The sequence below is a fragment of the Gobio gobio genome, assembly GCF_949357685.1.
Source record: "Gobio gobio genome assembly, chromosome: 11".
In the NCBI taxonomy this organism is placed as follows: Eukaryota; Metazoa; Chordata; class Actinopteri; order Cypriniformes; family Gobionidae; genus Gobio; species Gobio gobio.
Window position 1 is genome coordinate 25,377,179 of NC_137104.1, and position 26,997 is coordinate 25,404,175.

Consider the following 26,997-nt stretch of genomic DNA (forward strand, 5'->3'; position numbering starts at 1 on the left):
CTAGGCTTCTCTTCCAGTGTAGGTACTCTGCTACTTCTGTGGAAGCTCTGGTTGTGGAGGTCAACACTGTTCCTGCACCTCCACCAGTAGCGGCTTCTGGACCCCTCAGGGTGGAGCTTAGACTGGCAAATGGTCAATGTGTCACCAAAGGCTGTGCAGAAGGTAAGTGTCTGTCCAAGTATGCATAAGTATTTTCTAAAACTCCAGGTTGCAGCAGTTTCTGGTTAAACGCTGGTTTTCTTCCTCAGGGGATGAGGCATACACGTCCTACTACGGTGATGCTGATTATCCCGTCACAAAAGTCCTGCGGGAGCCTGTGTATGTTGAGGTGCGCATTTTGGAGAGGACCGACCCCAACATTGTCCTAATGCTGGGACGTTGCTGGGCGACATCAACCCCCAGTCCACTCAGTCTACCCCAGTGGGACCTTCTGGTCGATGGGTGAGTAAGGCCAGTCTTTATCCATCTAGTGTGCTGTAAGGCACTTCTGACTGCCTCTTTACCTTTCAGATGCCCTTACCAGGATGACCGTTACCTGACCTCATTGGTTCCGGTGGCTGGATCTTCTGGTCTTCAGTTCCCAACCCACTACAAGCGCTTTGTTGTGAAGATGTTCACATTTGTGGATCCAGCATCACTGGCTCCTCTACAGGAAACCGTATGCTCTGCAGCCTTACCTGAATCCTTAATATTAGGTGTTTTTCTTTCTGTGGCTTATCCCTTTCCCCCCTCTGTTAGATCTTCATCCACTGTAGTACAGCAGTGTGCCATCCCTCTTCTGGCTCCTGTGAGCAAAGCTGCACTAGGAAAAGTGAGTGCTTGTTGTAAACTGACTTCAGGAACCATGAGAATTTGGTTTTTAAATGCCTCACGATTCTACCATTTCTTTTCCAGGAAGAGATGCTAACGTCAAGACCATCTCTAGTGGGCAAACTGTGGTGTCTAGTGGAGAAGTTAACCTGGTCATGTGACTTTAGTAGTTTTAATAAACTTCTTAACTCAACTGTCTCTTTGGTATTGATCTTTCATGACTGTTCTCAGTTTGATTTATTGGGCTACACTACTAAACCAGAGTTCCCTTTTTTGCTTCAAGGTTATGCTTGACTTGAACTAAACAAGCCAAGTTCCAGTTGCTAACCTGGGTCCCTGTTCTTAATGGAATCTGTTTTGGTCTCTACTTGTGGCTTTATGGCTGGACTAACATAACTGCTTGTACTGATATTCAAGCATGCCAAGTCCCTCTGTTTTTTGCTAATGCTATTTGAAAGCCCCCCGAAGTCATGCAAGTACAGCATTGCATCTGCAATGAAATCAGTATCAACCTGCATTGTCCTTTTTAATCCCAAATTGTGACCAGCCTTTTTTCTTTAGGCTAGCCCCAATGTTTATTGAAAAGTAGACTGGTGCTTTAATAAAAGCTGGTTTAGTCCCTTAACTGGTGTATCACACCTGAGTTGCTGTCTGAGGGCCTGTTTACACCTGGTACTAAAGCGTTTATCAGTCCAATCACAAGTGGACTATGCTAAATACAGGTGTAAATGCGGTCTAAAATGTTTTAAACTTTTTTGACTTTTAACCTTCACTCATGAAAGGGGTCTTTATAAACCGTTTCCAGAGTGTGACATTAACTGGTCTAAACCATGTCGCTTCTGTAGATTTGGACAATAAGCTACTTTGTTTAACTGTCTGTGCTTGTTGTTGCACCATTAAAAACAGAACGTGGAAGGCAATTTGACTAGTATCCATGCTGTCAAGGAAATGCATCCCATTTGAATTCTATTTAACTGGTTTGAAGAGCTAACTGTTGGTGTATTAGGTTTGTGAAATACACATTTCAAAATGGGGTCTACTATTATATTTGTCCATTTTAGTGTCCCATCATTAACTTAAGTCTTAGTCCTGTTAACTCTTCTTGCTCTTTGTGTCACACATTTTTCCTAGAGACATTTTGGCGGAAAATTTGAGAAAACGTAGGTCTGTGGCCAGTTGCATAAACTGCTGATGTTAAAGAATAAGAAGCTGAGGGCAAGTGGACAAAAATTAATGACTGTTTCAATTCACTTTTTCATGCCCTTCCCTCACTATCTTCCCTCTGTGTCGTTGATTTTGTACCAGGAGATTTTTTGTAGGTATTGGGCTGTGTACCGAATTTCATACCTGTACGTGAAACGTAGCGGGAGGGGCACTTCGTTGAAATGTTGTAGGTGGCGCTATCGAGCCATTTTGCCATGCCTAATTCTGAAACTCATATGTAGATGTCTTCAGGCCAGGACTCTTATCAAACATCTGAAGTTTGGGGCAGATCGGACATTGTATGCCCGACTTACAACAGCTTCCTGTGTCATGGCGAACCATCGAACTTTGTGAGGCCGCCACTGACACGACCTTCAGGGAAAACATCACCAAGGCCTTTCGATTAGACTGTGCAAATATGACGTTGATCTGATTAAATCTCTAGGAGAATCTCTGCAGAGAATCCAGTAGATGGCGATGACACTTTGCAAAGAAACACTACGTGCCTATAGACTAAACACGCAATATGCATGCGCATGATGTCACAGTTTTCACAAATTCATGTTTTTGTAGTTTACATGGAGACAATAATGGTCTCATTTTCAAAAACTTTGAAACCCTGTTTTTAAAAGTTTGCATTTTTAAGGCCCACAAAGCACTGTTGTTGTGTAAATGAACACAATGCATTTAAAGTTTCATTTGAAAATGGTGTCATGTAAATGTCCCCCTCGATTTGTCAGATAAGAGAGACATACAAATTGTGCAGAGCTGTGGGTCCCAGAGATGCATATAAACTCTACAGGTCCAGAGGAGAATCAAAGGCAATCAATTCAACTAAAAGGGGATGAGCCACCTTCATTCAAAGCTGTACAAAATGGCAAAGCCAAGCACTGGTGTGTGTTGTGGCATTTGTGTCCAAGTTTGCTAGGATGGGGCTTCTGAGAGGTGTGTTAGTGGTGGTTGTGATGGTTGTGTTTGATCTGCCTGATGCATGGGGAAGTTTGATGCACAGTCAAAGTCCAAGAAGCACGGGGCAAAAATCAGATCCAGATTTCAGAAGTCCTGCCTTTTCTGCTCCAGAGCTCTGGAATCCTTTGCAAGTGGCTTCTCCATTTCAGAGTCCTTTGGGTCCTGCCTCCAGAGGCCTTGCACAGGAGCCTTTTGGCCTTCAGGAGAAGCAGCTGTTGCAGGGTCCAGTGAAGCCTTTGGATTGGAGGTATCCCGTCGTTCCCGAGGTGCAGAGCGAGTTGGCGGTGGACTTCCAGTTGAGGCAACCCGTGACTCCCAGCAGCGTAGCGGTTCAATGCGGAGAGAACCGGGTTCTTGTAGAAGTCCAGCAGGACTTGTTTAGCAATGGTCAGTTGATCCAGCCAACTGGTCTGTCTTTAGGTGGATGTCCTGTTGCTGGTCAGGACTCTGAGTCTAGGGTGCTCCTCTTTGAGTATGAATTACAGGACTGCAACAGCGTGCAGATGGTAAGAACTCCTAAATCTTAATCGGTTGTTTGTTCAAATTGAGGATATCCAAAGTCCTCTTCAAGGACCGTCAGTTCACACTGCTGTTGTATGTTGTATTTGCAATGCCAGGGCAGCTGGCATATGCATTGGTATGAACGGGCCTTAAGAAATGTTTGTTTTAAGCTCTGCAGTTGTTTTCTCCTGCTTGAAGTGTTTGTCCACTGTATTGCACAATGCACTTTCTCTCATTCATAATAATGATTACACCTTCATGAGGAACTGTCTTGTTTTAACTACAATCTCTTACAGATGAATGAGGATGAGCTTGTCTACACCTTCTCTCTTACCTACACCCCTGAGGCTCTTGCAGGTACTCCGATTACCCGGGCCGATGGTGCAATTGTTGGCGTTCAATGCCACTATCAAAGGTAAGTGGCCTCTGTGACTTTCACTGCTTGTGCAACTGGGAGACCATTTAATGGGTACTTTCATGAACCACAGGCTACACAATGTAAGCAGTGATGCCTTGAGGCCAACATGGGTCCCTTATGCCTCAACCAAGGTTGGTGAAGAAGTCTTGATGTTCTCCCTGAAGCTCATGCTGGGTAAGTGCACTTTCTTTGGACCTTCGACCTTGCAAATGTGGCTCTTCCTAGGGTGTTCCTTCTCTTTTGTAGACGATTGGTCCTACCAGAGGCCTTCATACTCCTATTTCCTGGGTGGCGTTATTAACATCGAGGCATCTGTGAAGCAGTACAATCATGTGCCTCTGCGTGTGTTTGTGGACCGCTGTGTGGCCACTCAAGTGCCTGACGTGAACTCCCTTCCGAGATATTCCTTCATTGAGAATCATGGGTAAGGTCATGGCTCTTGATGCTATAGGACTGTTTTGTTTGCTCTTTTTAAACATTCATGAGTTGCTCTTTGTGGTGACTTTGTCGTCAGGTGCTTTGTGGATGCCAAGGCTACAGCTTCCAGCTCCCGCTTCATGCCTCGGTCCCAGGTTGACAAGATCCAGTTCCAGCTGGAGGCATTCATGTTCCAGGAGAGCACCAGTCCTTCTGTATGTACCACAAGAGTTAATTCGACTTCTCTTCCCATCTGCTTTGGTTTTCTGACTTGTCTGTCATCCCTTGTAGATCTACATAACATGTGTTCTGAAGGCAACTATTGCTTCTGCACCCAGTGACGCTCAGCGCAAATCCTGTTCCTTTGCCAATGGGTACGTTGCACTTATTCTTTTTTTTAAAAAGCTGACTTTGCTCATGTTGAAAGTGCTTTGTCTTGTTGCAGGTGGTTTGCTGCTGATGGAAATGACCAAGTTTGTGGTTGCTGTGACTCAACATGTGGTCCTGATGGTGGAATTGCTGCTTCTCCCTATGGAGGTCGGTAGCTCTTGCTTTAAGGTTGCTTTTGATGTTTTAAGTGCTCCTAACTTTGCTCTTTTTCTTCTCTCTAGGTGTTCAGTGGGAAGGCAAGGCCACACTTGGTCCTGTAATTGTTCAAGGGCAAAAGAAAGTTTCTCAATAAAACTGACATCAATCCTTGCTTGTATCTGACTTGTCACTTTGCTTTTGACCTGGAAAGAGTGCCTTATTCTGCAAATGTGGTGGAACTGACTGTACCTTCGCAAGTCCCATTTAGTCTGAAACCCTATGGCTGCATGCTATGTGACTTGCAGAGGTACAGAAGTTATTATTTTTCTCCGTCTGGAATTTAAACGCGGGGCTTGTTGTAACAGGTTAACTTTCCACACATGCCGGGATGATGAAACCTAATGTATTTACTAGTTGCCATATCAACATTATTTAGAGAAACTGCACCAATTAATAATTCTTTGGACGCTCTCACTGAACATTTAACATAACAGACGTACATTTCTTAAGTTTATTGAAAATAAGACCAAGTTGAGAGTTCTTTTAATGCTGCTCTAACCAGCAGAAGACACTAGACGGGTTTAAATCCCAGTTGCACAGGTGGGGCATGTTGTAACTGTTACAATGTGCCCCTATTAGAACTATGCTATTCTATTGAGGAAAGAATGACAGTCAATGTTCAGAAGAAATTAGTATATTTTATTTGAAAGTTAATTTGTATTTTGTCTTGTTGTTTTATTTGATTGTATCTGATAACATCAAGCTGTCATGTTAATGTGCCCCACCTATGGGGCAGGTTGTCATATTTCACTTTCTTTCGGGGTAAATCGAAAGCATACACCGTATTCATGATTAGCAATCAAGGTTTACTGAGTTTTACACGATTCTTTTGTAGTGTGGTTTTTGGTGAAGTTTATTCAAATAAATATGGTCACCTGTGTAGCTACATTCTTCTCTCACTGCTGTTTCCTGATGGTTTATAGAACAATTTCTCCGAGTCGCCCTCTGTCGTTTCACAGAATAGTACAACGGCGAGTGCGTCAAGTATAAACGCCTCGTCCGTTTGGGGATTGACAAAGTGTGTGCGTGTTGGTTGAAAACCTTTGCTAGGGGAAAGAATTGTGTTTTAGTGCATTTTGAATGTGAAATGATCTGCTGTGCCGAGCTGAAAGTTTGTTAGGAGAACTGTGTGAAGAGTTTTGAAAAAGTGTATTGAGAAATGGGTCCTAGCAATTGGATATAAAAAAAACACTGTAAATGGCAAGAGGCATCCTGCACAGGCAAAGCAACAAATTCATATTATTCAACATATCCTAGCTTTTTACAGAAAATATTCAGATGTAACCCCCTTTGTAATAATTAACATTTTCATAAGTAACTGATTACGGTTACATTTATTTTGTAATTAAAGTATATATGAGTAGACTGGTCCCCTCTGTCTAAGGAGTCGAAGGTCTGTCCACATAAACCTCTCTTGTCCACTTGTGGAACACTTCAAACTGGCGACAGGGATTGCCCCGAGGGGAAGTGCTTAGGGAGGTTTGTGAGTGTGTTGCTAAATTTGGAACTACAGACTACTCTTACTATTTCTGCCATATAAAGATATTGTAAAAGTAGTAATGCTAGTTAGCATTTCTGGATGTCTACAAGCAAAGCGGAATGCACCAAACATCTACCCAAAGTACTTTGGGCAAGCTCCAGTAGCAAACCTGAGCATGAACCTTTTTATTTGTCTTCAATATGACAAATCTGACTAATTGGAGTCAATATAGGCCTACATCACATGCGTATCATTTTGATGAGAATTTTCTGGTAGCATAAGCTCCCATTTGGGCAAGTCTGGAGAATCATGACTGTTCATGAAGAGGGAGGGATTATCGTTAATTAGCCAAAATCTGTAGAATACAAAAAGACCAAAGGGCATCATCTCAACAGTGTGACTAGCTGTTGAACAATGGCAGGAAGCTGGTGTGCTGTTCAATCGCTGGCACTTTGTGTGTGGTTTTGTGCTTTTTGTCATGCTGTTCCACAGTGGAGTAATCTGCCCCAGTTTCCTCTGAAGGTTCAACAGCTAGCTAGTCAACAGTTTCCTCTGAAGGTTCAACAACATGCTAGTCAACAGTTTCCTCAGAAGGTTCAACAACATGCTAGTCAACCGTTTCCTCAGAAGGTTCAACAACAAGCTAGTCAACAGTTTCCTCTGAAGGTTCAACAACAAGCTAGTCAACAGTTTCCTCTGAAGGTTCAACAACAAGCTAGTCAACAGTTTCCTCTGAAGGTTCAACAACAAGCTAGTCAACAGTTTCCTCAGAAGGTTCAACAACATGCTAGTCAACAGTTTCCTCAGAAGGTTCAACAACATGCTAGTCAACAGTTTCCTCAGAAGGTTCAACAACATGCTAGTCAACAGTTTCCTCAGAAGGTTCAACAACAAGCTAGTCAACAGTTTCCTCTGATGGTTCAACAACAAGCTAGTCAACAGTATCCTCAGCAGGTTCAACAACAAGCTAGTCAACAGTATCCTCAGCAGGTTCAACAACAAGCTAGTCAACAGTATCCTCAGCAGGTTCAACAACAAGCTAGTCAACAGTTTCCTCAGCAGGTTCAACAACAAGCTAGTCAACAGTTTCCTCAGCAGGTTCAACAACAAGCTAGTCAACAGTTTCCTCAGCAGGTTCAACAACAAGCTAGTCAACAGTTTCCTCAGCAGGTTCAGTCTAAGCAGCCAGTGGCGCAGGCAGAGCCCCTTGACAAATGTGCTGTAGCTGATTATGAGCAGATCCAATGTGGCCCACCTGGTATCAGTGGTGCTGAGTGTGACGCTATCAACTGCTGCTTTAACGGACAGCAGTGTTTCTATGGGAAGGCAGGTAAGAGTGAGTCAATGCAAAGGTGTTCATGTTAAACCACTCCTCAGTAATAACCTGCTCTTGTACCTTGTTCCAGTGACTGTCCAGTGTATAAGAGATGGTCAGTTTGTGGTAGTGGTGGCAAGAGATGTTACACTACCTCGCTTGAGCCTGGATTCAGTCCGTCTCCTGGGTGGAAACGACCCACCTTGCAGTCCTGTGGGATCCACACCTTCCTTTGCTATATACCAGTTCCCTGTCACTGCATGTGGCACAAGCATGATGGTGAGTAGCTGCTTGTGGTTCTGTTCTGCATGGCTTAGAATGGCCTGGATGCCAACAGTTACTATTTGCAGGAGGACGGTGGATATGTGGTGTATGAAAACCGAATGACCTCCTCGTATGAAGTGGGTGTCGGACCACTTGGTTCCATCACAAGGGACAGCCATTTTGAGTAGGCATTTTATTTTATTTAGAAAAAAAATATGAATCCTTGACAAAGGCTACAAGCTCACTATTTGTTGTCTAGGCTTCTCTTCCAGTGTAGGTACTCTGCTACTTCTGTGGAAGCTCTGGTTGTGGAGGTCAACACTGTTCCTGCACCTCCACCAGTAGCGGCTTCTGGACCCCTCAGGGTGGAGCTTAGACTGGCAAATGGTCAATGTGTCACCAAAGGCTGTGCAGAAGGTAAGTGTCTGTCCAAGTATGCATAAGTATTTTCTAAAACTCCAGGTTGCAGCAGTTTCTGGTTAAACGCTGGTTTTCTTCCTCAGGGGATGAGGCATACACGTCCTACTACGGTGATGCTGATTATCCCGTCACAAAAGTCCTGCGGGAGCCTGTGTATGTTGAGGTGCGCATTTTGGAGAGGACCGACCCCAACATTGTCCTAATGCTGGGACGTTGCTGGGCGACATCAACCCCCAGTCCACTCAGTCTACCCCAGTGGGACCTTCTGGTCGATGGGTGAGTAAGGCCAGTCTTTATCCATCTAGTGTGCTGTAAGGCACTTCTGACTGCCTCTTTACCTTTCAGATGCCCTTACCAGGATGACCGTTACCTGACCTCATTGGTTCCGGTGGCTGGATCTTCTGGTCTTCAGTTCCCAACCCACTACAAGCGCTTTGTTGTGAAGATGTTCACATTTGTGGATCCAGCATCACTGGCTCCTCTACAGGAAACCGTATGCTCTGCAGCCTTACCTGAATCCTTAATATTAGGTGTTTTTCTTTCTGTGGCTTATCCCTTTCCCCCCTCTGTTAGATCTTCATCCACTGTAGTACAGCAGTGTGCCATCCCTCTTCTGGCTCCTGTGAGCAAAGCTGCACTAGGAAAAGTGAGTGCTTGTTGTAAACTGACTTCAGGAACCATGAGAATTTGGTTTTTAAATGCCTCACGATTCTACCATTTCTTTTCCAGGAAGAGATGCTAACGTCAAGACCATCTCTAGTGGGCAAACTGTGGTGTCTAGTGGAGAAGTTAACCTGGTCATGTGACTTTAGTAGTTTTAATAAACTTCTTAACTCAACTGTCTCTTTGGTATTGATCTTTCATGACTGTTCTCAGTTTGATTTATTGGGCTACACTACTAAACCAGAGTTCCCTTTTTTGCTTCAAGGTTATGCTTGACTTGAACTAAACAAGCCAAGTTCCAGTTGCTAACCTGGGTCCCTGTTCTTAATGGAATCTGTTTTGGTCTCTACTTGTGGCTTTATGGCTGGACTAACATAACTGCTTGTACTGATATTCAAGCATGCCAAGTCCCTCTGTTTTTTGCTAATGCTATTTGAAAGCCCCCCGAAGTCATGCAAGTACAGCATTGCATCTGCAATGAAATCAGTATCAACCTGCATTGTCCTTTTTAATCCCAAATTGTGACCAGCCTTTTTTCTTTAGGCTAGCCCCAATGTTTATTGAAAAGTAGACTGGTGCTTTAATAAAAGCTGGTTTAGTCCCTTAACTGGTGTATCACACCTGAGTTGCTGTCTGAGGGCCTGTTTACACCTGGTACTAAAGCGTTTATCAGTCCAATCACAAGTGGACTATGCTAAATACAGGTGTAAATGCGGTCTAAAATGTTTTAAACTTTTTTGACTTTTAACCTTCACTCATGAAAGGGGTCTTTATAAACCGTTTCCAGAGTGTGACATTAACTGGTCTAAACCATGTCGCTTCTGTAGATTTGGACAATAAGCTACTTTGTTTAACTGTCTGTGCTTGTTGTTGCACCATTAAAAACAGAACGTGGAAGGCAATTTGACTAGTATCCATGCTGTCAAGGAAATGCATCCCATTTGAATTCTATTTAACTGGTTTGAAGAGCTAACTGTTGGTGTATTAGGTTTGTGAAATACACATTTCAAAATGGGGTCTACTATTATATTTGTCCATTTTAGTGTCCCATCATTAACTTAAGTCTTAGTCCTGTTAACTCTTCTTGCTCTTTGTGTCACACATTTTTCCTAGAGACATTTTGGCGGAAAATTTGAGAAAACGTAGGTCTGTGGCCAGTTGCATAAACTGCTGATGTTAAAGAATAAGAAGCTGAGGGCAAGTGGACAAAAATTAATGACTGTGTTTCAATTCACTTTTTCATGCCCTTCCCTCACTATCTTCCCTCTGTGTCGTTGATTTTGTACCAGGAGATTTTTTGTAGGTATTGGGCTGTGTACCGAATTTCATACCTGTACGTGAAACGTAGCGGGAGGGGCACTTCGTTGAAATGTTGTAGGTGGCGCTATCGAGCCATTTTGCCATGCCTAATTCTGAAACTCATATGTAGATGTCTTCAGGCCAGGACTCTTATCAAACATCTGAAGTTTGGGGCAGATCGGACATTGTATGCCCGACTTACAACAGCTTCCTGTGTCATGGCGAACCATCGAACTTTGTGAGGCCGCCACTGACACGACCTTCAGGGAAAACATCACCAAGGCCTTTCGATTAGACTGTGCAAATATGACGTTGATCTGATTAAATCTCTAGGAGAATCTCTGCAGAGAATCCAGTAGATGGCGATGACACTTTGCAAAGAAACACTACGTGCCTATAGACTAAACACGCAATATGCATGCGCATGATGTCACAGTTTTCACAAATTCATGTTTTTGTAGTTTACATGGAGACAATAATGGTCTCATTTTCAAAAACTTTGAAACCCTGTTTTTAAAAGTTTGCATTTTTAAGGCCCACAAAGCACTGTTGTTGTGTAAATGAACACAATGCATTTAAAGTTTCATTTGAAAATGGTGTCATGTAAATGTCCCCCTCGATTTGTCAGATAAGAGAGACATACAAATTGTGCAGAGCTGTGGGTCCCAGAGATGCATATAAACTCTACAGGTCCAGAGGAGAATCAAAGGCAATCAATTCAACTAAAAGGGGATGAGCCACCTTCATTCAAAGCTGTACAAAATGGCAAAGCCAAGCACTGGTGTGTGTTGTGGCATTTGTGTCCAAGTTTGCTAGGATGGGGCTTCTGAGAGGTGTGTTAGTGGTGGTTGTGATGGTTGTGTTTGATCTGCCTGATGCATGGGGAAGTTTGATGCACAGTCAAAGTCCAAGAAGCACGGGGCAAAAATCAGATCCAGATTTCAGAAGTCCTGCCTTTTCTGCTCCAGAGCTCTGGAATCCTTTGCAAGTGGCTTCTCCATTTCAGAGTCCTTTGGGTCCTGCCTCCAGAGGCCTTGCACAGGAGCCTTTTGGCCTTCAGGAGAAGCAGCTGTTGCAGGGTCCAGTGAAGCCTTTGGATTGGAGGTATCCCGTCGTTCCCGAGGTGCAGAGCGAGTTGGCGGTGGACTTCCAGTTGAGGCAACCCGTGACTCCCAGCAGCGTAGCGGTTCAATGCGGAGAGAACCGGGTTCTTGTAGAAGTCCAGCAGGACTTGTTTAGCAATGGTCAGTTGATCCAGCCAACTGGTCTGTCTTTAGGTGGATGTCCTGTTGCTGGTCAGGACTCTGAGTCTAGGGTGCTCCTCTTTGAGTATGAATTACAGGACTGCAACAGCGTGCAGATGGTAAGAACTCCTAAATCTTAATCGGTTGTTTGTTCAAATTGAGGATATCCAAAGTCCTCTTCAAGGACCGTCAGTTCACACTGCTGTTGTATGTTGTATTTGCAATGCCAGGGCAGCTGGCATATGCATTGGTATGAACGGGCCTTAAGAAATGTTTGTTTTAAGCTCTGCAGTTGTTTTCTCCTGCTTGAAGTGTTTGTCCACTGTATTGCACAATGCACTTTCTCTCATTCATAATAATGATTACACCTTCATGAGGAACTGTCTTGTTTTAACTACAATCTCTTACAGATGAATGAGGATGAGCTTGTCTACACCTTCTCTCTTACCTACACCCCTGAGGCTCTTGCAGGTACTCCGATTACCCGGGCCGATGGTGCAATTGTTGGCGTTCAATGCCACTATCAAAGGTAAGTGGCCTCTGTGACTTTCACTGCTTGTGCAACTGGGAGACCATTTAATGGGTACTTTCATGAACCACAGGCTACACAATGTAAGCAGTGATGCCTTGAGGCCAACATGGGTCCCTTATGCCTCAACCAAGGTTGGTGAAGAAGTCTTGATGTTCTCCCTGAAGCTCATGCTGGGTAAGTGCACTTTCTTTGGACCTTCGACCTTGCAAATGTGGCTCTTCCTAGGGTGTTCCTTCTCTTTTGTAGACGATTGGTCCTACCAGAGGCCTTCATACTCCTATTTCCTGGGTGGCGTTATTAACATCGAGGCATCTGTGAAGCAGTACAATCATGTGCCTCTGCGTGTGTTTGTGGACCGCTGTGTGGCCACTCAAGTGCCTGACGTGAACTCCCTTCCGAGATATTCCTTCATTGAGAATCATGGGTAAGGTCATGGCTCTTGATGCTATAGGACTGTTTTGTTTGCTCTTTTTAAACATTCATGAGTTGCTCTTTGTGGTGACTTTGTCGTCAGGTGCTTTGTGGATGCCAAGGCTACAGCTTCCAGCTCCCGCTTCATGCCTCGGTCCCAGGTTGACAAGATCCAGTTCCAGCTGGAGGCATTCATGTTCCAGGAGAGCACCAGTCCTTCTGTATGTACCACAAGAGTTAATTCGACTTCTCTTCCCATCTGCTTTGGTTTTCTGACTTGTCTGTCATCCCTTGTAGATCTACATAACATGTGTTCTGAAGGCAACTATTGCTTCTGCACCCAGTGACGCTCAGCGCAAATCCTGTTCCTTTGCCAATGGGTACGTTGCACTTATTCTTTTTTTTAAAAAGCTGACTTTGCTCATGTTGAAAGTGCTTTGTCTTGTTGCAGGTGGTTTGCTGCTGATGGAAATGACCAAGTTTGTGGTTGCTGTGACTCAACATGTGGTCCTGATGGTGGAATTGCTGCTTCTCCCTATGGAGGTCGGTAGCTCTTGCTTTAAGGTTGCTTTTGATGTTTTAAGTGCTCCTAACTTTGCTCTTTTTCTTCTCTCTAGGTGTTCAGTGGGAAGGCAAGGCCACACTTGGTCCTGTAATTGTTCAAGGGCAAAAGAAAGTTTCTCAATAAAACTGACATCAATCCTTGCTTGTATCTGACTTGTCACTTTGCTTTTGACCTGGAAAGAGTGCCTTATTCTGCAAATGTGGTGGAACTGACTGTACCTTCGCAAGTCCCATTTAGTCTGAAACCCTATGGCTGCATGCTATGTGACTTGCAGAGGTACAGAAGTTATTATTTTTCTCCGTCTGGAATTTAAACGCGGGGCTTGTTGTAACAGGTTAACTTTCCACACATGCCGGGATGATGAAACCTAATGTATTTACTAGTTGCCATATCAACATTATTTAGAGAAACTGCACCAATTAATAATTCTTTGGACGCTCTCACTGAACATTTAACATAACAGACGTACATTTCTTAAGTTTATTGAAAATAAGACCAAGTTGAGAGTTCTTTTAATGCTGCTCTAACCAGCAGAAGACACTAGACGGGTTTAAATCCCAGTTGCACAGGTGGGGCATGTTGTAACTGTTACAATGTGCCCCTATTAGAACTATGCTATTCTATTGAGGAAAGAATGACAGTCAATGTTCAGAAGAAATTAGTATATTTTATTTGAAAGTTAATTTGTATTTTGTCTTGTTGTTTTATTTGATTGTATCTGATAACATCAAGCTGTCATGTTAATGTGCCCCACCTATGGGGCAGGTTGTCATATTTCACTTTCTTTCGGGGTAAATCGAAAGCATACACCGTATTCATGATTAGCAATCAAGGTTTACTGAGTTTTACACGATTCTTTTGTAGTGTGGTTTTTGGTGAAGTTTATTCAAATAAATATGGTCACCTGTGTAGCTACATTCTTCTCTCACTGCTGTTTCCTGATGGTTTATAGAACAATTTCTCCGAGTCGCCCTCTGTCGTTTCACAGAATAGTACAACGGCGAGTGCGTCAAGTATAAACGCCTCGTCCGTTTGGGGATTGACAAAGTGTGTGCGTGTTGGTTGAAAACCTTTGCTAGGGGAAAGAATTGTGTTTTAGTGCATTTTGAATGTGAAATGATCTGCTGTGCCGAGCTGAAAGTTTGTTAGGAGAACTGTGTGAAGAGTTTTGAAAAAGTGTATTGAGAAATGGGTCCTAGCAATTGGATATAAAAAAAACACTGTAAATGGCAAGAGGCATCCTGCACAGGCAAAGCAACAAATTCATATTATTCAACATATCCTAGCTTTTTACAGAAAATATTCAGATGTAACCCCCTTTGTAATAATTAACATTTTCATAAGTAACTGATTACGGTTACATTTATTTTGTAATTAAAGTATATATGAGTAGACTGGTCCCCTCTGTCTAAGGAGTCGAAGGTCTGTCCACATAAACCTCTCTTGTCCACTTGTGGAACACTTCAAACTGGCGACAGGGATTGCCCCGAGGGGAAGTGCTTAGGGAGGTTTGTGAGTGTGTTGCTAAATTTGGAACTACAGACTACTCTTACTATTTCTGCCATATAAAGATATTGTAAAAGTAGTAATGCTAGTTAGCATTTCTGGATGTCTACAAGCAAAGCGGAATGCACCAAACATCTACCCAAAGTACTTTGGGCAAGCTCCAGTAGCAAACCTGAGCATGAACCTTTTTATTTGTCTTCAATATGACAAATCTGACTAATTGGAGTCAATATAGGCCTACATCACATGCGTATCATTTTGATGAGAATTTTCTGGTAGCATAAGCTCCCATTTGGGCAAGTCTGGAGAATCATGACTGTTCATGAAGAGGGAGGGATTATCGTTAATTAGCCAAAATCTGTAGAATACAAAAAGACCAAAGGGCATCATCTCAACAGTGTGACTAGCTGTTGAACAATGGCAGGAAGCTGGTGTGCTGTTCAATCGCTGGCACTTTGTGTGTGGTTTTGTGCTTTTTGTCATGCTGTTCCACAGTGGAGTAATCTGCCCCAGTTTCCTCTGAAGGTTCAACAGCTAGCTAGTCAACAGTTTCCTCTGAAGGTTCAACAACAAGCTAGTCAACAGTTTCCTCAGAAGGTTCAACAACATGCTAGTCAACAGTTTCCTCAGAAGGTTCAACAACAAGCTAGTCAACAGTTTCCTCTGAAGGTTCAACAACAAGCTAGTCAACAGTTTCCTCTGAAGGTTCAACAACAAGCTAGTCAACAGTTTCCTCTGAAGGTTCAACAACAAGCTAGTCAACAGTTTCCTCAGAAGGTTCAACAACATGCTAGTCAACAGTTTCCTCAGAAGGTTCAACAACATGCTAGTCAACAGTTTCCTCAGAAGGTTCAACAACATGCTAGTCAACAGTTTCCTCAGAAGGTTCAACAACAAGCTAGTCAACAGTTTCCTCTGATGGTTCAACAACATGCTAGTCAACAGTTTCCTCAGAAGGTTCAACAACAAGCTAGTCAACAGTTTCCTCTGATGGTTCAACAACAAGCTAGTCAACAGTATCCTCAGCAGGTTCAACAACAAGCTAGTCAACAGTATCCTCAGCAGGTTCAACAACAAGCTAGTCAACAGTATCCTCAGCAGGTTCAACAACAAGCTAGTCAACAGTATCCTCAGCAGGTTCAACAACAAGCTAGTCAACAGTATCCTCAGCAGGTTCAACAACAAGCTAGTCAACAGTTTCCTCAGCAGGTTCAACAACAAGCTAGTCAACAGTTTCCTCAGCAGGTTCAACAACAAGCTAGTCAACAGTTTCCTCAGCAGGTTCAACAACAAGCTAGTCAACAGTTTCCTCAGCAGGTTCAGTCTAAGCAGCCAGTGGCGCAGGCAGAGCCCCTTGACAAATGTGCTGTAGCTGATTATGAGCAGATCCAATGTGGCCCACCTGGTATCAGTGGTGCTGAGTGTGACGCTATCAACTGCTGCTTTAACGGACAGCAGTGTTTCTATGGGAAGGCAGGTAAGAGTGAGTCAATGCAAAGGTGTTCATGTTAAACCACTCCTCAGTAATAACCTGCTCTTGTACCTTGTTCCAGTGACTGTCCAGTGTATAAGAGATGGTCAGTTTGTGGTAGTGGTGGCAAGAGATGTTACACTACCTCGCTTGAGCCTGGATTCAGTCCGTCTCCTGGGTGGAAACGACCCACCTTGCAGTCCTGTGGGATCCACACCTTCCTTTGCTATATACCAGTTCCCTGTCACTGCATGTGGCACAAGCATGATGGTGAGTAGCTGCTTGTGGTTCTGTTCTGCATGGCTTAGAATGGCCTGGATGCCAACAGTTACTATTTGCAGGAGGACGGTGGATATGTGGTGTATGAAAACCGAATGACCTCCTCGTATGAAGTGGGTGTCGGACCACTTGGTTCCATCACAAGGGACAGCCATTTTGAGTAGGCATTTTATTTTATTTAGAAAAAAAATATGAATCCTTGACAAAGGCTACAAGCTCACTATTTGTTGTCTAGGCTTCTCTTCCAGTGTAGGTACTCTGCTACTTCTGTGGAAGCTCTGGTTGTGGAGGTCAACACTGTTCCTGCACCTCCACCAGTAGCGGCTTCTGGACCCCTCAGGGTGGAGCTTAGACTGGCAAATGGTCAATGTGTCACCAAAGGCTGTGCAGAAGGTAAGTGTCTGTCCAAGTATGCATAAGTATTTTCTAAAACTCCAGGTTGCAGCAGTTTCTGGTTAAACGCTGGTTTTCTTCCTCAGGGGATGAGGCATACACGTCCTACTACGGTGATGCTGATTATCCCGTCACAAAAGTCCTGCGGGAGCCTGTGTATGTTGAGGTGCGCATTTTGGAGAGGACCGACCCCAACATTGTCCTAATGCTGGGACGTTGCTGGGCGACATCAACCCCCAGTCCACTCAGTCTACCCCAGTGGGACCTTCTGGTCGATGGGTGAGTAAGGCCAGTCTTTATCCATCTAGTGTGCTGTAAGGCACTTCTGACTGCCTCTTTACCTTTCAGATGCCCTTACCAGGATGACCGTTACCTGACCTCATTGGTTCCGGTGGCTGGATCTTCTGGTCTTCAGTTCCCAACCCACTACAAGCGCTTTGTTGTGAAGATGTTCACATTTGTGGATCCAGCATCACTGGCTCCTCTACAGGAAACCGTATGCTCTGCAGCCTTACCTGAATCCTTAATATTAGGTGTTTTTCTTTCTGTGGCTTATCCCTTTCCCCCCTCTGTTAGATCTTCATCCACTGTAGTACAGCAGTGTGCCATCCCTCTTCTGGCTCCTGTGAGCAAAGCTGCACTAGGAAAAGTGAGTGCTTGTTGTAAACTGACTTCAGGAACCATGAGAATTTGGTTTTTAAATGCCTCACGATTCTACCATTTCTTTTCCAGGAAGAGATGCTAACGTCAAGACCATCTCTAGTGGGCAAACTGTGGTGTCTAGTGGAGAAGTTAACCTGGTCATGTGACTTTAGTAGTTTTAATAAACTTCTTAACTCAACTGTCTCTTTGGTATTGATCTTTCATGACTGTTCTCAGTTTGATTTATTGGGCTACACTACTAAACCAGAGTTCCCTTTTTTGCTTCAAGGTTATGCTTGACTTGAACTAAACAAGCCAAGTTCCAGTTGCTAACCTGGGTCCCTGTTCTTAATGGAATCTGTTTTGGTCTCTACTTGTGGCTTTATGGCTGGACTAACATAACTGCTTGTACTGATATTCAAGCATGCCAAGTCCCTCTGTTTTTTGCTAATGCTATTTGAAAGCCCCCCGAAGTCATGCAAGTACAGCATTGCATCTGCAATGAAATCAGTATCAACCTGCATTGTCCTTTTTAATCCCAAATTGTGACCAGCCTTTTTTCTTTAGGCTAGCCCCAATGTTTATTGAAAAGTAGACTGGTGCTTTAATAAAAGCTGGTTTAGTCCCTTAACTGGTGTATCACACCTGAGTTGCTGTCTGAGGGCCTGTTTACACCTGGTACTAAAGCGTTTATCAGTCCAATCACAAGTGGACTATGCTAAATACAGGTGTAAATGCGGTCTAAAATGTTTTAAACTTTTTTGACTTTTAACCTTCACTCATGAAAGGGGTCTTTATAAACCGTTTCCAGAGTGTGACATTAACTGGTCTAAACCATGTCGCTTCTGTAGATTTGGACAATAAGCTACTTTGTTTAACTGTCTGTGCTTGTTGTTGCACCATTAAAAACAGAACGTGGAAGGCAATTTGACTAGTATCCATGCTGTCAAGGAAATGCATCCCATTTGAATTCTATTTAACTGGTTTGAAGAGCTAACTGTTGGTGTATTAGGTTTGTGAAATACACATTTCAAAATGGGGTCTACTATTATATTTGTCCATTTTAGTGTCCCATCATTAACTTAAGTCTTAGTCCTGTTAACTCTTCTTGCTCTTTGTGTCACACATTTTTCCTAGAGACATTTTGGCGGAAAATTTGAGAAAACGTAGGTCTGTGGCCAGTTGCATAAACTGCTGATGTTAAAGAATAAGAAGCTGAGGGCAAGTGGACAAAAATTAATGACTGTGTTTCAATTCACTTTTTCATGCCCTTCCCTCACTATCTTCCCTCTGTGTCGTTGATTTTGTACCAGGAGATTTTTTGTAGGTATTGGGCTGTGTACCGAATTTCATACCTGTACGTGAAACGTAGCGGGAGGGGCACTTCGTTGAAATGTTGTAGGTGGCGCTATCGAGCCATTTTGCCATGCCTAATTCTGAAACTCATATGTAGATGTCTTCAGGCCAGGACTCTTATCAAACATCTGAAGTTTGGGGCAGATCGGACATTGTATGCCCGACTTACAACAGCTTCCTGTGTCATGGCGAACCATCGAACTTTGTGAGGCCGCCACTGACACGACCTTCAGGGAAAACATCACCAAGGCCTTTCGATTAGACTGTGCAAATATGACGTTGATCTGATTAAATCTCTAGGAGAATCTCTGCAGAGAATCCAGTAGATGGCGATGACACTTTGCAAAGAAACACTACGTGCCTATAGACTAAACACGCAATATGCATGCGCATGATGTCACAGTTTTCACAAATTCATGTTTTTGTAGTTTACATGGAGACAATAATGGTCTCATTTTCAAAAACTTTGAAACCCTGTTTTTAAAAGTTTGCATTTTTAAGGCCCACAAAGCACTGTTGTTGTGTAAATGAACACAATGCATTTAAAGTTTCATTTGAAAATGGTGTCATGTAAATGTCCCCCTCGATTTGTCAGATAAGAGAGACATACAAATTGTGCAGAGCTGTGGGTCCCAGAGATGCATATAAACTCTACAGGTCCAGAGGAGAATCAAAGGCAATCAATTCAACTAAAAGGGGATGAGCCACCTTCATTCAAAGCTGTACAAAATGGCAAAGCCAAGCACTGGTGTGTGTTGTGGCATTTGTGTCCAAGTTTGCTAGGATGGGGCTTCTGAGAGGTGTGTTAGTGGTGGTTGTGATGGTTGTGTTTGATCTGCCTGATGCATGGGGAAGTTTGATGCACAGTCAAAGTCCAAGAAGCACGGGGCAAAAATCAGATCCAGATTTCAGAAGTCCTGCCTTTTCTGCTCCAGAGCTCTGGAATCCTTTGCAAGTGGCTTCTCCATTTCAGAGTCCTTTGGGTCCTGCCTCCAGAGGCCTTGCACAGGAGCCTTTTGGCCTTCAGGAGAAGCAGCTGTTGCAGGGTCCAGTGAAGCCTTTGGATTGGAGGTATCCCGTCGTTCCCGAGGTGCAGAGCGAGTTGGCGGTGGACTTCCAGTTGAGGCAACCCGTGACTCCCAGCAGCGTAGCGGTTCAATGCGGAGAGAACCGGGTTCTTGTAGAAGTCCAGCAGGACTTGTTTAGCAATGGTCAGTTGATCCAGCCAACTGGTCTGTCTTTAGGTGGATGTCCTGTTGCTGGTCAGGACTCTGAGTCTAGGGTGCTCCTCTTTGAGTATGAATTACAGGACTGCAACAGCGTGCAGATGGTAAGAACTCCTAAATCTTAATCGGTTGTTTGTTCAAATTGAGGATATCCAAAGTCCTCTTCAAGGACCGTCAGTTCACACTGCTGTTGTATGTTGTATTTGCAATGCCAGGGCAGCTGGCATATGCATTGGTATGAACGGGCCTTAAGAAATGTTTGTTTTAAGCTCTGCAGTTGTTTTCTCCTGCTTGAAGTGTTTGTCCACTGTATTGCACAATGCACTTTCTCTCATTCATAATAATGATTACACCTTCATGAGGAACTGTCTTGTTTTAACTACAATCTCTTACAGATGAATGAGGATGAGCTTGTCTACACCTTCTCTCTTACCTACACCCCTGAGGCTCTTGCAGGTACTCCGATTACCCGGGCCGATGGTGCAATTGTTGGCGTTCAATGCCACTATCAAAGGTAAGTGGCCTCTGTGACTTTCACTGCTTGTGCAACTGGGAGACCATTTAATGGGTACTTTCATGAACCACAGGCTACACAATGTAAGCAGTGATGCCTTGAGGCCAACATGGGTCCCTTATGCCTCAACCAAGGTTGGTGAAGAAGTCTTGATGTTCTCCCTGAAGCTCATGCTGGGTAAGTGCACTTTCTTTGGACCTTCGACCTTGCAAATGTGGCTCTTCCTAGGGTGTTCCTTCTCTTTTGTAGACGATTGGTCCTACCAGAGGCCTTCATACTCCTATTTCCTGGGTGGCGTTATTAACATCGAGGCATCTGTGAAGCAGTACAATCATGTGCCTCTGCGTGTGTTTGTGGACCGCTGTGTGGCCACTCAAGTGCCTGACGTGAACTCCCTTCCGAGATATTCCTTCATTGAGAATCATGGGTAAGGTCATGGCTCTTGATGCTATAGGACTGTTTTGTTTGCTCTTTTTAAACATTCATGAGTTGCTCTTTGTGGTGACTTTGTCGTCAGGTGCTTTGTGGATGCCAAGGCTACAGCTTCCAGCTCCCGCTTCATGCCTCGGTCCCAGGTTGACAAGATCCAGTTCCAGCTGGAGGCATTCATGTTCCAGGAGAGCACCAGTCCTTCTGTATGTACCACAAGAGTTAATTCGACTTCTCTTCCCATCTGCTTTGGTTTTCTGACTTGTCTGTCATCCCTTGTAGATCTACATAACATGTGTTCTGAAGGCAACTATTGCTTCTGCACCCAGTGACGCTCAGCGCAAATCCTGTTCCTTTGCCAATGGGTACGTTGCACTTATTCTTTTTTTTAAAAAGCTGACTTTGCTCATGTTGAAAGTGCTTTGTCTTGTTGCAGGTGGTTTGCTGCTGATGGAAATGACCAAGTTTGTGGTTGCTGTGACTCAACATGTGGTCCTGATGGTGGAATTGCTGCTTCTCCCTATGGAGGTCGGTAGCTCTTGCTTTAAGGTTGCTTTTGATGTTTTAAGTGCTCCTAACTTTGCTCTTTTTCTTCTCTCTAGGTGTTCAGTGGGAAGGCAAGGCCACACTTGGTCCTGTAATTGTTCAAGGGCAAAAGAAAGTTTCTCAATAAAACTGACATCAATCCTTGCTTGTATCTGACTTGTCACTTTGCTTTTGACCTGGAAAGAGTGCCTTATTCTGCAAATGTGGTGGAACTGACTGTACCTTCGCAAGTCCCATTTAGTCTGAAACCCTATGGCTGCATGCTATGTGACTTGCAGAGGTACAGAAGTTATTATTTTTCTCCGTCTGGAATTTAAACGCGGGGCTTGTTGTAACAGGTTAACTTTCCACACATGCCGGGATGATGAAACCTAATGTATTTACTAGTTGCCATATCAACATTATTTAGAGAAACTGCACCAATTAATAATTCTTTGGACGCTCTCACTGAACATTTAACATAACAGACGTACATTTCTTAAGTTTATTGAAAATAAGACCAAGTTGAGAGTTCTTTTAATGCTGCTCTAACCAGCAGAAGACACTAGACGGGTTTAAATCCCAGTTGCACAGGTGGGGCATGTTGTAACTGTTACAATGTGCCCCTATTAGAACTATGCTATTCTATTGAGGAAAGAATGACAGTCAATGTTCAGAAGAAATTAGTATATTTTATTTGAAAGTTAATTTGTATTTTGTCTTGTTGTTTTATTTGATTGTATCTGATAACATCAAGCTGTCATGTTAATGTGCCCCACCTATGGGGCAGGTTGTCATATTTCACTTTCTTTCGGGGTAAATCGAAAGCATACACCGTATTCATGATTAGCAATCAAGGTTTACTGAGTTTTACACGATTCTTTTGTAGTGTGGTTTTTGGTGAAGTTTATTCAAATAAATATGGTCACCTGTGTAGCTACATTCTTCTCTCACTGCTGTTTCCTGATGGTTTATAGAACAATTTCTCCGAGTCGCCCTCTGTCGTTTCACAGAATAGTACAACGGCGAGTGCGTCAAGTATAAACGCCTCGTCCGTTTGGGGATTGACAAAGTGTGTGCGTGTTGGTTGAAAACCTTTGCTAGGGGAAAGAATTGTGTTTTAGTGCATTTTGAATGTGAAATGATCTGCTGTGCCGAGCTGAAAGTTTGTTAGGAGAACTGTGTGAAGAGTTTTGAAAAAGTGTATTGAGAAATGGGTCCTAGCAATTGGATATAAAAAAAACACTGTAAATGGCAAGAGGCATCCTGCACAGGCAAAGCAACAAATTCATATTATTCAACATATCCTAGCTTTTTACAGAAAATATTCAGATGTAACCCCCTTTGTAATAATTAACATTTTCATAAGTAACTGATTACGGTTACATTTATTTTGTAATTAAAGTATATATGAGTAGACTGGTCCCCTCTGTCTAAGGAGTCGAAGGTCTGTCCACATAAACCTCTCTTGTCCACTTGTGGAACACTTCAAACTGGCGACAGGGATTGCCCCGAGGGGAAGTGCTTAGGGAGGTTTGTGAGTGTGTTGCTAAATTTGGAACTACAGACTACTCTTACTATTTCTGCCATATAAAGATATTGTAAAAGTAGTAATGCTAGTTAGCATTTCTGGATGTCTACAAGCAAAGCGGAATGCACCAAACATCTACCCAAAGTACTTTGGGCAAGCTCCAGTAGCAAACCTGAGCATGAACCTTTTTATTTGTCTTCAATATGACAAATCTGACTAATTGGAGTCAATATAGGCCTACATCACATGCGTATCATTTTGATGAGAATTTTCTGGTAGCATAAGCTCCCATTTGGGCAAGTCTGGAGAATCATGACTGTTCATGAAGAGGGAGGGATTATCGTTAATTAGCCAAAATCTGTAGAATACAAAAAGACCAAAGGGCATCATCTCAACAGTGTGACTAGCTGTTGAACAATGGCAGGAAGCTGGTGTGCTGTTCAATCGCTGGCACTTTGTGTGTGGTTTTGTGCTTTTTGTCATGCTGTTCCACAGTGGAGTAATCTGCCCCAGTTTCCTCTGAAGGTTCAACAGCTAGCTAGTCAACAGTTTCCTCTGAAGGTTCAACAACAAGCTAGTCAACAGTTTCCTCAGAAGGTTCAACAACATGCTAGTCAACAGTTTCCTCAGAAGGTTCAACAACAAGCTAGTCAACAGTTTCCTCTGAAGGTTCAACAACAAGCTAGTCAACAGTTTCCTCTGAAGGTTCAACAACAAGCTAGTCAACAGTTTCCTCTGAAGGTTCAACAACAAGCTAGTCAACAGTTTCCTCAGAAGGTTCAACAACATGCTAGTCAACAGTTTCCTCAGAAGGTTCAACAACATGCTAGTCAACAGTTTCCTCAGAAGGTTCAACAACATGCTAGTCAACAGTTTCCTCAGAAGGTTCAACAACAAGCTAGTCAACAGTTTCCTCAGAAGGTTCAACAACAAGCTAGTCAACAGTTTCCTCTGATGGTTCAACAACAAGCTAGTCAACAGTATCCTCAGCAGGTTCAACAACAAGCTAGTCAACAGTATCCTCAGCAGGTTCAACAACAAGCTAGTCAACAGTATCCTCAGCAGGTTCAACAACAAGCTAGTCAACAGTTTCCTCAGCAGGTTCAACAACAAGCTAGTCAACAGTTTCCTCAGCAGGTTCAACAACAAGCTAGTCAACAGTTTCCTCAGCAGGTTCAACAACAAGCTAGTCAACAGTTTCCTCAGCAGGTTCAGTCTAAGCAGCCAGTGGCGCAGGCAGAGCCCCTTGACAAATGTGCTGTAGCTGATTATGAGCAGATCCAATGTGGCCCACCTGGTATCAGTGGTGCTGAGTGTGACGCTATCAACTGCTGCTTTAACGGACAGCAGTGTTTCTATGGGAAGGCAGGTAAGAGTGAGTCAATGCAAAGGTGTTCATGTTAAACCACTCCTCAGTAATAACCTGCTCTTGTACCTTGTTCCAGTGACTGTCCAGTGTATAAGAGATGGTCAGTTTGTGGTAGTGGTGGCAAGAGATGTTACACTACCTCGCTTGAGCCTGGATTCAGTCCGTCTCCTGGGTGGAAACGACCCACCTTGCAGTCCTGTGGGATCCACACCTTCCTTTGCTATATACCAGTTCCCTGTCACTGCATGTGGCACAAGCATGATGGTGAGTAGCTGCTTGTGGTTCTGTTCTGCATGGCTTAGAATGGCCTGGATGCCAACAGTTACTATTTGCAGGAGGACGGTGGATATGTGGTGTATGAAAACCGAATGACCTCCTCGTATGAAGTGGGTGTCGGACCACTTGGTTCCATCACAAGGGACAGCCATTTTGAGTAGGCATTTTATTTTATTTAGAAAAAAAATATGAATCCTTGACAAAGGCTACAAGCTCACTATTTGTTGTCTAGGCTTCTCTTCCAGTGTAGGTACTCTGCTACTTCTGTGGAAGCTCTGGTTGTGGAGGTCAACACTGTTCCTGCACCTCCACCAGTAGCGGCTTCTGGACCCCTCAGGGTGGAGCTTAGACTGGCAAATGGTCAATGTGTCACCAAAGGCTGTGCAGAAGGTAAGTGTCTGTCCAAGTATGCATAAGTATTTTCTAAAACTCCAGGTTGCAGCAGTTTCTGGTTAAACGCTGGTTTTCTTCCTCAGGGGATGAGGCATACACGTCCTACTACGGTGATGCTGATTATCCCGTCACAAAAGTCCTGCGGGAGCCTGTGTATGTTGAGGTGCGCATTTTGGAGAGGACCGACCCCAACATTGTCCTAATGCTGGGACGTTGCTGGGCGACATCAACCCCCAGTCCACTCAGTCTACCCCAGTGGGACCTTCTGGTCGATGGGTGAGTAAGGCCAGTCTTTATCCATCTAGTGTGCTGTAAGGCACTTCTGACTGCCTCTTTACCTTTCAGATGCCCTTACCAGGATGACCGTTACCTGACCTCATTGGTTCCGGTGGCTGGATCTTCTGGTCTTCAGTTCCCAACCCACTACAAGCGCTTTGTTGTGAAGATGTTCACATTTGTGGATCCAGCATCACTGGCTCCTCTACAGGAAACCGTATGCTCTGCAGCCTTACCTGAATCCTTAATATTAGGTGTTTTTCTTTCTGTGGCTTATCCCTTTCCCCCCTCTGTTAGATCTTCATCCACTGTAGTACAGCAGTGTGCCATCCCTCTTCTGGCTCCTGTGAGCAAAGCTGCACTAGGAAAAGTGAGTGCTTGTTGTAAACTGACTTCAGGAACCATGAGAATTTGGTTTTTAAATGCCTCACGATTCTACCATTTCTTTTCCAGGAAGAGATGCTAACGTCAAGACCATCTCTAGTGGGCAAACTGTGGTGTCTAGTGGAGAAGTTAACCTGGTCATGTGACTTTAGTAGTTTTAATAAACTTCTTAACTCAACTGTCTCTTTGGTATTGATCTTTCATGACTGTTCTCAGTTTGATTTATTGGGCTACACTACTAAACCAGAGTTCCCTTTTTTGCTTCAAGGTTATGCTTGACTTGAACTAAACAAGCCAAGTTCCAGTTGCTAACCTGGGTCCCTGTTCTTAATGGAATCTGTTTTGGTCTCTACTTGTGGCTTTATGGCTGGACTAACATAACTGCTTGTACTGATATTCAAGCATGCCAAGTCCCTCTGTTTTTTGCTAATGCTATTTGAAAGCCCCCCGAAGTCATGCAAGTACAGCATTGCATCTGCAATGAAATCAGTATCAACCTGCATTGTCCTTTTTAATCCCAAATTGTGACCAGCCTTTTTTCTTTAGGCTAGCCCCAATGTTTATTGAAAAGTAGACTGGTGCTTTAATAAAAGCTGGTTTAGTCCCTTAACTGGTGTATCACACCTGAGTTGCTGTCTGAGGGCCTGTTTACACCTGGTACTAAAGCGTTTATCAGTCCAATCACAAGTGGACTATGCTAAATACAGGTGTAAATGCGGTCTAAAATGTTTTAAACTTTTTTGACTTTTAACCTTCACTCATGAAAGGGGTCTTTATAAACCGTTTCCAGAGTGTGACATTAACTGGTCTAAACCATGTCGCTTCTGTAGATTTGGACAATAAGCTACTTTGTTTAACTGTCTGTGCTTGTTGTTGCACCATTAAAAACAGAACGTGGAAGGCAATTTGACTAGTATCCATGCTGTCAAGGAAATGCATCCCATTTGAATTCTATTTAACTGGTTTGAAGAGCTAACTGTTGGTGTATTAGGTTTGTGAAATACACATTTCAAAATGGGGTCTACTATTATATTTGTCCATTTTAGTGTCCCATCATTAACTTAAGTCTTAGTCCTGTTAACTCTTCTTGCTCTTTGTGTCACACATTTTTCCTAGAGACATTTTGGCGGAAAATTTGAGAAAACGTAGGTCTGTGGCCAGTTGCATAAACTGCTGATGTTAAAGAATAAGAAGCTGAGGGCAAGTGGACAAAAATTAATGACTGTGTTTCAATTCACTTTTTCATGCCCTTCCCTCACTATCTTCCCTCTGTGTCGTTGATTTTGTACCAGGAGATTTTTTGTAGGTATTGGGCTGTGTACCGAATT

At 43.5% G+C, this 26,997-nt stretch overlaps 1 protein-coding gene across 1 annotated transcript in view; it reads left to right on the plus strand.

Moving 5' to 3' along the window:
• The window catches only part of LOC307133444 (uncharacterized protein), a gene marked incomplete at both ends in the record, with an annotated part of 121,068 nt that overhangs the window by 69,637 nt on the left and 24,434 nt on the right, over positions 1–26,997 (plus strand). The window contains 40 exons of the mRNA XM_079828529.1: positions 5–162; positions 249–441; positions 511–658; positions 739–762; positions 3,132–3,488; positions 3,780–3,898; positions 3,972–4,075; positions 4,148–4,325; positions 4,416–4,533; positions 4,610–4,692; positions 7,652–7,716; positions 7,793–7,980; positions 8,052–8,149; positions 8,225–8,382; positions 8,469–8,661; positions 8,731–8,878; positions 8,959–9,044; positions 11,377–11,710; positions 12,002–12,120; positions 12,194–12,297; positions 12,370–12,547; positions 12,638–12,755; positions 12,832–12,914; positions 16,018–16,082; positions 16,159–16,346; positions 16,418–16,515; positions 16,591–16,748; positions 16,835–17,027; positions 17,097–17,244; positions 17,325–17,348; positions 19,720–20,076; positions 20,368–20,486; positions 20,560–20,663; positions 20,736–20,913; positions 21,004–21,121; positions 21,198–21,280; positions 24,663–24,773; positions 24,849–25,006; positions 25,093–25,285; positions 25,355–25,502. Coding sequence (XP_079684655.1) covers positions 5–162; positions 249–441; positions 511–658; positions 739–762; positions 3,132–3,488; positions 3,780–3,898; positions 3,972–4,075; positions 4,148–4,325; positions 4,416–4,533; positions 4,610–4,692; positions 7,652–7,716; positions 7,793–7,980; positions 8,052–8,149; positions 8,225–8,382; positions 8,469–8,661; positions 8,731–8,878; positions 8,959–9,044; positions 11,377–11,710; positions 12,002–12,120; positions 12,194–12,297; positions 12,370–12,547; positions 12,638–12,755; positions 12,832–12,914; positions 16,018–16,082; positions 16,159–16,346; positions 16,418–16,515; positions 16,591–16,748; positions 16,835–17,027; positions 17,097–17,244; positions 17,325–17,348; positions 19,720–20,076; positions 20,368–20,486; positions 20,560–20,663; positions 20,736–20,913; positions 21,004–21,121; positions 21,198–21,280; positions 24,663–24,773; positions 24,849–25,006; positions 25,093–25,285; positions 25,355–25,502 — 5,797 coding nt within the window. The remainder of the gene's footprint in view (positions 1–4; positions 163–248; positions 442–510; positions 659–738; positions 763–3,131; positions 3,489–3,779; positions 3,899–3,971; positions 4,076–4,147; positions 4,326–4,415; positions 4,534–4,609; positions 4,693–7,651; positions 7,717–7,792; positions 7,981–8,051; positions 8,150–8,224; positions 8,383–8,468; positions 8,662–8,730; positions 8,879–8,958; positions 9,045–11,376; positions 11,711–12,001; positions 12,121–12,193; positions 12,298–12,369; positions 12,548–12,637; positions 12,756–12,831; positions 12,915–16,017; positions 16,083–16,158; positions 16,347–16,417; positions 16,516–16,590; positions 16,749–16,834; positions 17,028–17,096; positions 17,245–17,324; positions 17,349–19,719; positions 20,077–20,367; positions 20,487–20,559; positions 20,664–20,735; positions 20,914–21,003; positions 21,122–21,197; positions 21,281–24,662; positions 24,774–24,848; positions 25,007–25,092; positions 25,286–25,354; positions 25,503–26,997) is intronic.